The sequence below is a fragment of the Ursus americanus genome, chromosome 7, assembly GCF_024610735.1.
Source record: "Ursus americanus isolate L20-20 chromosome 7, mUrsAme1.1.p, whole genome shotgun sequence".
NCBI classification, from domain to species: domain Eukaryota; kingdom Metazoa; phylum Chordata; class Mammalia; order Carnivora; family Ursidae; genus Ursus; species Ursus americanus.
In genome coordinates, this window is record NC_142133.1 from 4541944 (window position 1) to 4555877 (window position 13934).

A 13934-nucleotide genomic window follows, 5' to 3' on the forward strand; every position below is an offset into this window, starting at 1 on the left:
CATGGCTAAATTTAGTATAAATATTTCTTTTCATCGCTACAGATGAGTGCCCACCGCTTGCCACCCGCTGGGCTGGGTTCGGAAACCTGGAGACCGCGGTCCCGCCGTCGGTTAGGTGACGCTCCTTTTAGGTACAGAACCCCAACTGCACCTCGGGGGAAAACAAGCCGGCTGGCGCATGCGCCGCGCCCGCCCCGCCCCGGCTCGCAGCCACATTCTTCGAAAACTGAGGCGCTAGCGCGGCAATTGCGCCTGCGGGGAGAGGGGGCGGAGGGGCGGGGCGTTGGGAGGGCGAAGGAGGAGGCGGGGCGAGGGAGGAGTCGCGCGTGCGCGGTGGTGTCGCTAGCAGGAAACTCGGCGCGCGGGGGCGGGACCGCGCGGGCCGGAGGCAGGGGGCGGGGCTCTCCCGGGCCGCCGCCGCCGCTGCCGCCGCCGCCGCCGTTGCCGCTGCCACCGCCGCCGTCCCTGCCGCCGCGCATTGTGCAGCAGGCGGCCCCGCGCGGCAGGGCCCTGGACCCGCGCGGCTCCTGGGGATGGTGAGCAAGGCGCTCATGCGCCTCGTGTCTGCCGTCAACCGCAGGAGGATGAAGCTGCTGCTGGGTATCGCGCTGCTCGCCTACGTAGCCTGTGAGTTCGCGCCTGGGGCCGGCGGGGAGCCCCATTCATTCCTGGGCGCCGTGGCGGCGGGGCCGGGGCCGGCGGGCTGCGTGCGGCCCTGGGCGGCCCTGCTGCCCGGTCTCCCGTCCGGCATGGGGCGGGACCTGCGCTCCCGGCTTTCACCCCATTTCGGGGGCTGCGGACCGGTCTCCGCCTTTCTGCTCCTGCGGCAAAGCAGTTGGCCAACTTGGGCGCAGACCCTCGGGCCCTTAGGCCCCGCGCGGAGACTGGGCGGCCGGGCGGGTCCTTGCCCCGCGGCTCTGGGACAGCTGGGTCCCGCTCGCCGAGACGCCTCCGGCCTCGGCCGACCTCGCGCGCGCGGCCCCAGCCCGCTGCCTCGGTCCCCCCCGCCCCGACGCGTGGGACTGCTGTCCACGTCGCCCCGGCAGCCGGCGAGGGTCCAGCCGGCGATTCCCGAGCGTGCCGCGCGAGGACACCCTAGGGACAGCCGCGGCCGTGCCGCTGTGTTGGTTAAGTAGGATAAAAATACTGTTGCCGTTGGCAGAGCCCCCGCTTCGACTGTTTGCTCCGCAGGAAAATTACTCAGCATTTAACTGTTGGGGAGCCAAGTGTTGCTGGCCCCCGCTGGCCCGTGGCCTCACCCAGACGTCCGAGTGCGCGGGGTCCCCGGAACGCGGCGGGTCGGCCCAGTGGGAAGGCGCAGCGCCGGGAAACCCGGGGTGGCGTTTTGCTGTGTACGGTGTGTAAGGTTCTCGTGTCTGTCATGACTCCCAGCTTCTGCCTGAGACAAGGCAGGAGCGGCACTTCGCAGGCAGGTGGTAGACCCTTGTCTTCTTAGAGGCAGAAACGGTCCTTTGCTTGCTTGCTTTTTTTCTTTTTTTAAAGATCTATTCGATGGGAATATATTTTAATTGTTGCTATTAATACTTTGCTAACTACCACAGTTGGACTAGAAATAGCTCCCAGCGTGAGCTCCGTTTGAGTCCTAGCCACCAGATACACTCTTAAATGAAACAACCTGCTAACTGGTTGAGTTACGAAGATCTGATTCCAGAAGTGACAGGGGACTTGAGAAAGTGACTTCAGTTGAGCTCTAGGAAGACATGTGTTATTCAGACCCAGACTGTCCAGCACAGCCCAGCTGTTCCAGGAGGTGGAGCAGAGAAAGCTCCAGCTGGGCTCTTAGATCCTAGACAGTTTCAAGCCAGGGATGGGTGTTAGATGTGAGTAGTTTGAAAGGGAGAAAGCTACTCTTAAGTGCTTGTGGTCAATCTTGAGTAAGAAAGCTGAGACCCAGGGGAAAGATCACTTAAAATTGCATAATTATTGTTATGAAATAATAATACCTAAATTTGCTGAGTGTTTACATGTATGTGCAGGCATGAGTGGCACTGGCTTATTTACCTCAACAATCTTAGGAAATACTATGGTTATTCTTATTTTAGAGGTGAGGAAATAAAGAACAAGAAAAACTAGTAACATTTATGGATGATTACAGAGGTGACAAACGATAGAGAGCCAAGTTTTGAACCCAAAAAGGCCAGGGAGCTGGGGGAGGACCCAGGCTGCAGCAGGCTCAGTGTCGATTATAGAACTTCTAAAGTTGGACAGAGGTGTTTAGAATTAATAAAAGGGGATCTAGGGAGCCATGGGAAGTTTTTCACCATCCAGTCCACCAGGAAATCCTGCCAAGTCCTTACCGTTTTCTGTGACAGTGCTTGGTGTCAGGGGACGCCTAGAAGTGCCATCTTGGCGCCTAGAGCAGTGGTTCTCAAACTGGAGTGTGCATCAGAATTGCTCTGAGGGTTTTCAAATTAGATTTTTGCCTCCCACCTCAAGTTTTTGATTGAGCAGGTCTGGGATGTGCCTTTCTCATAGCTTCACCTGGGAAGCTGTTGCTGTGATCTGGGGACCACTGGCCTAGAAGGTAAAGTGGCCAAGAATTAGATAATCACACCAATGAGGGTTAATTTACAAACTGATATGAAGGAGAGGAATGCATGAGAGCTTATGACAGGGACTCCTGAGTTAGAGTGATCAGGGGCATTTATTTCCATGAGGAATTGAGGCTCTCGCTGAGAATTGAAGGATGTGTAGAATCAGGAGGTCTAGGAGGGAATGTGTTCTAGAAAGAACAGCATGTGCAGAGGTCCTGTGGTAGCCAGGAACAGGGAGTGCTATAGGAATGCAAAGAAGGGTAGTGTTCTTGGAGCATGAAAACAAGGTACAGCAATGAGGCTGGCCAGCAGACAGGGGCCAGAGTGGGCCAGCTTGGGAGAGGCCTTGGGCCAGCTTATAAAATGTGTGATTTTAGTTATTAGGGGCTCAAGAATAGGGTGAATCAGTGTTACTAATGAGCAGGGATGGTATATCTGAGACAGTGCAGGAAAAATGTTACTGGGCTTCTGATTGGTAGTGTCCTAGGACACTGAAAATGTGAGTCAACAGGGAGCCCATTGACAATCTTGCCCTCCCTGTTAGGAGTGAAATCTTTTTGAAATAACCGTCCACACTCCCACTTAACACACACCGTCACAGCTAGCCAGTCCTTGTTCTGGAAGTGCACTGCCTGTTCCTCTCTCAAGTTCTGCTAGGCTTTCTTATTCCACTTGGATCTTTCTCAAAGGTTCTTTTTGTTTGTTTTTTTTTGTTTTTTTTTTTTTTTTGCCTACTTGGACCAGAGTCTCCCTTGCTGCTCTCAGTGAACATTCTGGACCATGCCTAGGGGAGTGAGCCTGTGCCACCTTACACTGCACGTGCCTGTGTTTTCTGCTCAATAAAATTCCCAGTCCTTGAGGACAGGGATTGTCTCTTAAGTGTTTCAGCCCTCGTAGCACTTGGATCAGTGCTATTAGCTCTTTGGAAGATCTCAGAGGTCTGACTGAAAATCATGCCAGCCTACTAGGCAGAGGCTCCCCAGGCAGAGGCTACACTGGAATTACCTTTAGTGTTTTTTAACATGCAAATAGTTTGAAAAGTCAATAGCCTCTGTGGGGTTTGTTAGGCAAAACAGAGTCCCTGCCTCTATTTTCCCCCACTCAGAAGCGAGCGCTTAACTCTGGTATTTCTTTGTGCCATAGAATGATATGCTTTCTGATTTGTCATTTGTAGGTATCACCTAGTGACTTTATTCTTTGGAAGATGATTGTTTATTCTCTTAAGCTGCGCTCCCCGCCCCCGCCATGTTCACCATCTCCCATGTAGATGTGGTGTAATTTTGAGATCAACATTTAGTATATATGTGTATGACTAAATGCTGTTCTGATTGCTAGTGAGCCATGCTGTGCGCGACTTTGTTTTCCCTGGAGCTAATCATTGACTTTTCTTTCCTTTCCCTTTCCTTTTTCTTTTTCTTTTCTTTTCTTTTCTTTTCTTTTCTTTTCTTTTCTTTTCTTTTCTTTTCTTTTCTTTCCCCTCTTTCTTTCTTTCTTTCTTTCTTTCTTTCTTTCTTTCTTTTTTTCTTTTCTTTTCTTTTCTTTTCTTTTCTTTTCTTTTCTTTTCTTTTCTTTTCTTTTCTTTCTTTTCTATGTACTATTTCTGATTCAACTCCAAACGCTTTCTCAGTTGTTTGCGTCTTTCCCCAAGATGTTCAGGAGCAGCAGGACCTCTTGACAGGAAACCTTCCTCAAGAAGGGCCCCCAGAGCCCTCGGACCTGCCCTGCCCATCACAGACGTCCTGTCCCCCGACTTCCCCTTGCTTATTTCACTTGAACACGCATTGGAGGAGAATCTCAAGACTGTCATAAGTGTCTTTCTTCACCTTTAATTGATAAATTGATAATGTAGAATTCTAGAACAAGTTTCCTTCAGAACTTTTGAATGGTTCCATTACTTTCTGGCTTCTAGTGTTGACAAGTTGTTTCAGGTCTGTCCCTTTCCATGGGACTTGTGTTTTCCTTCTGGAAGATTGCAGGATCTTCTTATGGCCCATAGTAGTCATCGTCAACCACACATTTCCAGCATTCTAGAGCCCCACGGCCTCTGGCAGTCACCATGCCCAGCAGTGGAGGTGGGGTGGGGGGAATCCCTGCTTCACTTCTGGACCCAGTGAGTGGTCGTGAACATGTTGCCTACCCTCTGGTGTGATAACTGGCATCATTTAAGGTGATGGCACTCTGTGTGCAGCCCCTCCCCCCTCCCATCTCCCACTCCCTTAGAGTGACATGAACTTCAAGAATGCATCTTTGTTTTTAAGTCTCGTCAGGTCTGGGGCTTCTCTTGCTGCCATTCAGCAGAGCCTGCCCTGACCAACCTGTCCCCTGTGGTCCCAGGGGCGCCTGGCCCGCCTTGCATGCCTCTGTGCACCGCGTGCTGGCAACCCAGAAACTCTTCCGTTTCAGTTCCGGGGATTTTCTTAAATGATTCTTTGGTTGTTTCCTATCCTCCAATCTATGTTTTCTCTCTCTGGAATATTATTATGCTGATGTAGCATTGCCAGTTTTAGTCCTTTTATTTTCTATTTTCCCCCCTTTTTAAAGGTTTTGCTCTACTTTTTGGAAACTTTTGCTTTGTATTTTAATGCTTCTAGTGATTTTTTAAAAAATTAACTTTTGCTAACGTTTTTCTTTTTTTTTTTTAAAGATTTTTTATTTATTTTTATTTATTTGACAGAGATAGAGACCGCCAGCGAGAGAGGGAACACAAGCAGGGGGAGTGGGAGAGGAAGAAACAGGCTCATAGCGGAGGAGCCTGATGTGGGGCTCGATCCCAGAACGCCGGGATCACGCCCTGAGCCGAAGGCAGACGCTTAAACACTGTGCCACCCAGGCGCCCCTGACGTTTTTCATTTTAAGAGTCTTTTTTTCTTCTGGATTTAAAAAAGAACTAAAAAAAAATATGGTCTTCATTTCATGGTTATAGTCTCTTCTTGGAAGTTTTGTTTGCTCTTTCTCACTGAAGAGTCTGTTCCCTCCGGGTCCCTTCCCACTTTTCTTGTGCGAGGCTTCCCTTGGCTTTCTGGTGGCCCTAAGTTGTCTGCTCCTGTTTGGGAGGAGTACTGTAGGTCTGTCCTCTGGGCTCTGAGCTCTGGCGACAAGGCTCTGCCAGGCTTCTGCCAGACAGGGAGGTGCCTGTGTCTTGGGGGCCCAAGGGGGACAGGGCTTCGGGTCCCAGCAGTACTTTGATCATCATCCCAGGTGGACTTGGGCTCCCCAGTCCGAGACCCCCTTCCCAGGATAGGTCTGCCCATCTTCTGCCAGGGCAGGGAGTGGAGCTGCCACTCATCCTGTTGTTTAGACAGACTTGAGAGTCAGACCCTCCGTCTCAGTGGCTTTGTCACCCCATTTTGGGATGCATCAGGCATGACTATTCCTGACACCCGGGGTGTGGCCCGGCCTTCCCTGCTTCCTGCCTCATCCTCCTTTCAACTTCTAGCCTCGTTCTGTTCCCCTTTACCCATCTACCTAGGCTCAGATCTTAAGCAAGAATGAAAAATAAGTTTATTTGCTGATGTTGTAGTGAGTTTAGGAGCCATTATTTTCACCTTCAGCTCTTGAAATGTAGTGTTGTGATGTCCTGTAATATTCATTTGGTGTATCATGGATCTCGCGGTAATGACACTACATTTGTGGTACTTCCTGTCCTGTTGCTCTTACTCCACTGGAGAGGAAAGCCACTAAATGAAACGCTGAAAACCATATAGAAGCATGGTGTTTGCATTTATGGAAGAGACTTCAGCCTTGTCTGAGTTGGGCTTCCCTTAGAATACTTTTGCCCTTAAGCTAATCAGCCCCACGTGGCTAGGGGACTGTCCTCGTGAATTCCCTCAGTAAACATCCACTGGCCTGCTGCCAGGGAGACACAGGGAGTTAGCATCGTGATGCCAGCGGACTCCAGGGAGAAAAGGTAGGGGGAAAACAAGCAAACAGTCCAGGTACTCGTTCCAGATTCACCTGAGCGCGAGCATCAGCTCTGGCTTGTTGCATGCAGGTTCTCAGGATGGTCCTGAAACCCACCAGGCAGAAGCCTGGGAATCTTCCTCCTGTTCCTCCTTGGGGGTTGGGGAGGGGCACTTTGAAATTGTTTGGCGCCCTCAACGTTTTATTGTAAGAATTTCCACACCTATTTTCTATTCTTTCTGTTGAAAGAATAATTCAGTCAACACCCAAATACTCCTCTGCCCAGATTTACCAGCTGTTCTTCGTTTCCACATTTGTTCTTTCTTTCTTAATGTATACATTTTTTGTTGAAATATTTGAAAGTTGCAGACATAGTATTGCTTCACCTTTAAATACTTTAACGTAGACCTCCTCAGACTAAAAGCATCTTCTGTATAATCTCATACCCTAAAAATTAACGTAAACAGTATTGTCTAACATACAGTCCATGTTTGAATTTCCCCCAATTGTACCGTCCACGTCTTTGACAGCCTTTCCTGTTTTGTTTTGTTTTTAACTGTAGGATCAGTCAAGGTTTATATACTGCATTTGGCTGTTAGGTCTCTAATTTTTTTTTGATTTTTCATAACACTTACCTTTTAAAAAAAGCCCAGGCCAGTTGTCCTGTAAAACGTCTTGCATTCTGTGTTTATCCGATTGTTTCCTTACAATTAAATTCAGCTGGACATTTTTTATAATAGGGTTTGTTGATTTGCATTCCGTCAGGGTTGTCGCACCCTTCATCATACGTTGGACGCCTGGAAGGGCTGGCCGTCACCGCATTTCATTGTAAAGGTGCCCTTTCCCTGTACACAGTCCCGGTTATTGGGGACTCTGAGTATCTTCTTGTCCAGCCAGTGCATTCAGTGTCCATGGGCAGTCCTCGCCTGGATCACTTTTTACGTTGGGAAATCCAAAGTGGTGATTTTCTGATTCTATAAGCCCTTCTGTGTTTATAAACACGTGTTCTTCTGGAAAGAACTTGCCTCCCTTGTTCATCTCTCGCTTTCGATGGTAGTTTCCTGTGCCTACTGTAAGAAATTGCCGCAAACTAGGTGACTTTCACATAGGAGTGTATTATCTCACAGTTTGGAGGCCAGAGGCCTGAAATCAAGGTGCTTGCAAGGCCGCTGGCCCTCAGAAGGTCCTTCGAGCCTCCAGATATTTGGGCCTGTGGGTGCATCCTGCCATCTGTCTCTGTGGGTGGTCACATTGCCTTCTGTCTGTCACATCTCTGTGTCCCTTATCCGGACACTTGACACTGGATTTAGGGCCCAGCTGGATAATCTAGGGTGAACTTTTTGTCTCAGGATCCTTAATTATATCTTTTAAGGACTCCTTTCCAAGGGAGATCCCATTCAAAGTTCCAGGGATTAGGATGTGGACATATTTTGGGGGAGGCGTCACCAATCAATTCACCTCTCTCCCCCGTTTTAAAACAATCTTTGTGGACTCATAGATTCTTTGAGTCTTTGGGCACTTCCTTGCTCTCCAGATTTCCAGGCTCATCTTGCTCTTTCCCTGCGCTAGTTCTGGAATTAGCTATTTCTTGAAGGAGTCCTGCTTCCTTTCACTGGGGAACATTGTTAAGGAATCAGAGCCTGCGCCCTGGCCGTGTGCACTGCCATCGAGGTGTCCTTGCTCCCTTCTCTTTCAGGGGACACAGCCAGGAAACGTACACACTTTTTCCAATAATGAGTTTATGCCCATACTACCGGTTTAAATCTTAACAGGTTTCTGCCTTACCTTCCCCCGTTCCATATTGCTGTGTCCTTTCTCCCCCACTGTAAAAATCTCATTTCTGATATCGATAAGAAGTCATTGGCTCTCTACCACTGTACAGACAGAACGGTTTCAGAATTACTATGTCAGTACCATACCAACAACAAACTTAACCAAATTCAGGATTTCTTTGTACTTTTTGTCCTCCCAATATGTCCCACTGAGGATGTGCAGTTGGAGTATTGTGTTAAAAAGCTACTTGTGATGATTTTTTTAAATACCTGATACAAGTCAGGTTCATTTCTTGGTTTGTGTTCCGTTTTCTTCTTCTTTTTTTTTTTTTTTTTAAGATTTTATTTATTTATTCGACAGAGAGAGAGACAGCCAGCGAGAGAGGGAACACAAACAGGGGGAGTGGGAGAGGAAGAAGCAGGCTCATAGTGGAGGAGCCTGATGTGGGGCTCGATCCCAGAACACTGGGATCACGCCCTGAGCCGAAGGCAGACGCTTAACCGCTGTGCCACCCAGGCGCCCCCGTTTTCTTCTTTCTGATAAAGTATTTTAACCATATACATGGTTCAAAAGTCAAAGTACCTAAAAAATTAGCTGCCTCTTGGGGACATCTCACGCCTTCTGCACCCTTTCAGTGTGTTTTATCCATCTTGCTGCAAATGTTGGCACGTGTCTGTGTGGATGCGTGCCCTTACGGTGGGTGTTTACCCAGCAGGTAGCATCCTTGCAGACTCTTTGCCTCCCTTTCCTGGAGAGCGAGTGCTCGGTGTGGATGCACACAGATGCCCCCGCACTGTTGTGCGGCTGCCTGATACTCCGTGCACACACACCTGTCTCCTATGGAAGGCGTTACAGTGATGTCAGATGTGCTGCGGTCGCAAAGACTGCTGCAGCGCAGAAACTCGTGCACACGCCCCCACCAGGGCCACGAGCAGCTGGTTCTCTCAGCCTCCCCAGCAGAGGCTGTGGGCAAATGTTTGCATTTTCAACAGTCTGAAAAATGGCATCTCCTCGTTTTAATTCGCGTTTCTCTTATTGGGAGTGTTATGAAGCATCTGAGAACTGTTTATGGGTTTGCTCATTTTTCTATTGAGTTGTTGGTTCTTTTTTCCACTCATTTTTTTTTAAGTAGTCTCCACACCCAACATGGGGCTTGAACTCACAACGCCGAGGTCCAGAGTCACATCCTCCTCCCACTGAGCCAGCCAGGCACCCCCTCTTTTCCACTGACTTTTAAGAACTCTTTATAAATGTGTTAACTGTTCTCTGTGAAGTAAATGGTGATTATTTTCTCGTGCCTGGTGTGGTGTGGAGAAAAATATATTTGGTCTTTGTCACCTGTTGGCACAAAGGTCCTAAACCTCTTGGGATTTCCTGAGTGATAGGAGTGTCTTTTGTTGCTCATGAGAGCACCTCTTTGGTCACACTTGAGTTGATGCCAATGAAGTGATGTAGGGTGGGCTCCTAGGTAGCCAGGATGGGGCCGGTCACGAGAAGGACCAGCCCTGTGCACAGAGGGTTGGCACTTCAGCCCCACCCGCCCACCTCCAGGAAGAGAATGGGGTGTGGAACTTGAGCTCTTGAAGTTGAACAGTGGGATTTGTAGCGCTCCCCAGTTGTTGACCTCAAGGGGGCATTGGGAGGGCAGTATCCCAGAGAGGACATGGAAGCTGTAGTCCGCTCCCCATGCCTTGCCCTGGGCATCTCTTCCACTTGGCTGCTTCTGGGCTGTATCCTTTATAATGAACCAGTACATGTAAGTAAACTGTTTGCCTGAGTTCCAGGAGCCATTCTAGCAAATTATCAAACCCAGCAACGGTGTGTGTGTGTGTGTGTGTGTGTGTGTCATGAGAACCCCCAGTTTGTAGCTACTTCATCAGAAGTATAGGGACTTGTGATTGGTGTCCGAAGTGGGGCAGCCTTGTGGGACTGAGCCCTTAACTTGGGTCTGTCCTAACTCTAGGTTGTTTAGTGTGGGACTTGAATTGAATTGTTGGACACCCACACAGTGAGTGTCCAGAGAGTTGGAGAATTGGTTGTTAGTGTGGAAAAAAACAACACATTTGGTGTTAGAGGTGTTCTGAGGGCAGAAACAGATTTTAGGACCTAGGAATCTTTATTTTCAACAGTTTTCCTATTTCCCCACGTCGTTCTTAAGAAACTGGTCAAGGTATTTGACAAGAGCATTGAGACTAGGGACTGGGAAGGAATAGGGGTGCCCTCAAGGCCGGGGTTGGTACTTCAGAGGATGGAGAGGATTTGGACAGGAGGGTTGAAGGCAGAGGTGGCAGCATGACCACGGGCACGGAGGTGATGGTGCAAGGAGCGGGTCCTTCTGGTCCGGAACGGCAGCATTTGAAGTCTGCCCCCACATAAACTTCATTCAGTGAGCTGAGTAAACATTCGATCCAAATTCATGCAGCATGAGAAGGTAGAGATTTCGATGAACATATTTCACGATATGCAAGCATTAGGGCAGGGCCAGATAGAATTAGCTTTACATTTGAGGGCGGCCAACCTAGCCTGGCTGTTGCATTCTGCTGCAGGCATCCCCCTACCTTGTGTAGATGTGCTGGCAGGTTTTAGGCCTGGTGTGTGGTACTGCTGTGTAGGCCAGGATATTGAGAGCCTGGTTGTTGTGATGTCAAAGAGCGTTCATGAGTAGATGTTTAACAGGCAGGACTGGTTGCCAGATTCTCCATAAGCGTTGAATCCATATTAATGCCTACTCTTCCCCCTTTTTTTTCTTGCTTTATATTCTACAAATGTTTGGGTTTTAGGAGCTCCTGCAGGGTACGTGTGGGAGGAATGATTCAGGGTTGGCCCTTTTTGGAGAAGGGCAATTTCATCTGCCTTCATTCGGCTCATTCTGTGGCTTGGGGACAGTTATCTAACCCTGCTGTTTCATTTTCATGCACTTACAGCATGGAGCGACTGTGTTCTCTTATACCTTGCAGGTGATAATACTTTTTTAGAAAACACTATGAGGGGCGCCTGGGTGGCACAGCGGTTGAGCGTCTGCCTTCGGCTCAGGGCGTGATCCCGGCGTTATGGGATCGAGCCCCACATCGGGCTCCTCTGCTATGAGCCTGCTTCTTCCTCTCCTACTCCCCCTGCTTGTGTTCCCTCTCTCGCTGGCTGTCTCTATCTCTGTCAAATAAATAAATAAAATCTTAAAAAAAAAAAAAAAAGAAAACACTATGAGGAATTGACAGAATTTCTTTAAACAGATGATAGCTTCATTTGTGAGCCACCTGGGAAAAAGAATATTTCTAGGTATAGGTGTGAGAAAGTGATGGGTGGGGAGGGCCTGTCCTCATGTAGGAAGGTCAGTGACAACAGGCAAACAGGTGTTCCCCGGAGGGTAGGCCAAGGTGTTCTTTCTCTCCATTTCATACAGAAGGGCAAGGAGTGAATTTCAAGTTAATCCATGAGTTTCTTTGAGTTTTTGGTTAAGCTTTCTATTTTTCTAACCAAAATAAGTAAGTGCCATAAAGCAGCAGCAACAACCACTTGAACTCCCCTTATCATAGTCTTTTTCAGAAAGAGTCTGAACATCTTGGAAAATGAAAACAATTTTGATAGGGTGGTGAGACCTTGAAATTTTATTCTTAGTATCTTTGAACATTTTTATACTCTTTCTGAAAAACAAGCAAGCTGTTTCTAAGTTAGAATTCAGTTGACATATGTAATGTAAGTGAGCTGAGTTTCGTTTATTTATTTATCTATTTTTAAAGATTTATTTTTTTCATTTAGAGAGAGAGTACACGCAGGGCGGGAGGAGCAGAGGGAGAAGGAGAGAGATAATCCCAAGTAGACTCCCTACTTAGTGGGGAGCTTAACACAGACTCGATCCCACCACCCTGAGATCATGACCTGAGCCAAAACCAAGAGCCGGACACTTAACTGACTGAGCCACCCAGGTACCCCTGTTTGTTTATTTTTAAAAATGTGAGTGACAGCTGTGTTATACCAGCAACAGAAAATTGAAGGGGTAGGATGGCTCCGTTGGAATGAAGTGAAAGAATCACATTAATCTGACGCTGTCAGGGGCCAATGACAGTCCTTGTGGAAATGGTTACTAGTGAATGATAAGGGACCAGAAATGGTGGTTCTCCTTGAAACTCGCATGTAGCCGAATCAGGATCTTAGTTCTGTTCTTCCTCTTAGTTTTTTTCTTAAATTTATTTTTATAAAATTTTATCCTGTTTCCTTGCTATCCTTACTCCCAGTGCATCTTAATTATTTAAAAGACCAAATTTCTGTCCTAGGCTCTCAAAGTGATGAAAGCCCGCCCCCCACTTCCACCACTGATGCAGGTGCAGAAATGCAGTGTGAGGCGTGACCTACTTTGATAATGCTACTGTTTTGCAGTGAAGCATGGGAGAGGATAATCTCCCCATTTTATAGATGGGGAAACTGAGGCAGAGGGTGATTATGTGACCTGTGCCAGTTCTTAGTCTGGTACTCCATGGTGGTGTAGAGGGACCTGAAGGAACCCCAAGGCTGCATCTACCCCATTTCTTAGTTTCATTGTAGACTTTAAGTGACACTTGTCCTGGAAGAATGTTTCATTTTGAAGCAGCCCTGTTGGGGTGCCTACAAGGTGGAGGGGGCAGGAGGCATTTTAGAGGATCCTTGGGCATTGCCCTTGTCTTGTTGGTTGGTGATTGGCTTCTGGACCTCTTGTTTGGCCCTGCAATAGGAGTCCACCCACTTCTTTATGATTCTAACCTGGTTGATGAGCCTGGTGGGCCCAGGTGACTGCTGGATAGCTGGTCTGCAGTGGAGCCCCCACAGCCCCCATGCCCCAGCTTGGGTGGTTGGAAGGCCTGTCCCTCTGTTCCAGCAGCAGTGTCCTGTCCAGGCTGGGGTGCTGAGTTTGCAAGGCATGCAACCCTTCTGCGCCAGAGTAGCAAGTCTTGTACCTGCACCTGCCTGGCTCACCGGCCTGATCTCCCACCACGGAGCACCTGGGACCTTCTTGGGGCCTTTAAGGCACCTGCCCCGTCATGCTCCAAACACTCCCTCCCCCCACCCCACCTGCCTGCCACCCACTCTTACCCTTCCCCTTTCCACATGCTTACCTCCCCCTTCTCACACACCCAACCCACCTAGTCCCTGGTAGTACACTCCCCCCACTGTCCACTCACTTCCCCCTTCCTCTCTCCTCTCCCCCTCAATCTCACCCCTTCCTCTACAGAACGCCTTACTCTCTACCTGTCCCCTTCTCCCCTCCCCTGCTGTCCTCCCCACTCCCCCACCTAGGCCATACTACTTCCATCTCTTTCCCTCCCTGTTCTCACCCCCTCTAAACACCCCTTCCACATTAGCCCGCATCTGGCTTCTCCCATGTGCCCCTTTCCTCATGTTCTCCTGAACTGTGCCATCCCTGACAAAGGCTTGGGCAGAAGGCTGGCATTTTCCAGGCCTGTTAGGGTGACATACAGACACAGCCGTTTCATGTGATTCTGACCCTGTGGATGGCCACCCCACCAGTGGGAAATCTGTGCACTGGTCCCAGGGGCGGGGCATACCTGGGTGCCATCTAAATGACACCAGTGGGTGGTTTGAGATGTCCCTCCTCAATCCCTCCCGCACCTTCTTTCCCTCTCCACCTCTTCAAATACGAAATGAAAAGGCCGACTTAAAAGCATTGTCAAGGTTTTTACAGTTCCCATTTAAAACTAAATAATTTGTAAATAG

The 13934-nt window shown here is 48.8% G+C and overlaps 1 protein-coding gene across 2 annotated transcripts in view; it reads left to right on the top strand.

Annotated features, from left to right (window-relative positions):
* Nucleotides 1-405: 405 nt before the first annotated feature.
* The window catches only part of UXS1 (UDP-glucuronate decarboxylase 1), a 96784-nt gene continuing 83255 nt past the window's right edge, over nucleotides 406-13934 (top strand). For both annotated transcript variants that reach the window (XM_087863231.1, XM_087863232.1), the window contains exon 1: nucleotides 406-627. In XM_087863231.1, the coding sequence (XP_087719357.1) occupies nucleotides 534-627 (94 nt within the window). In that variant the 5' untranslated portion in view covers nucleotides 406-533. The remainder of the gene's footprint in view (nucleotides 628-13934) is intronic.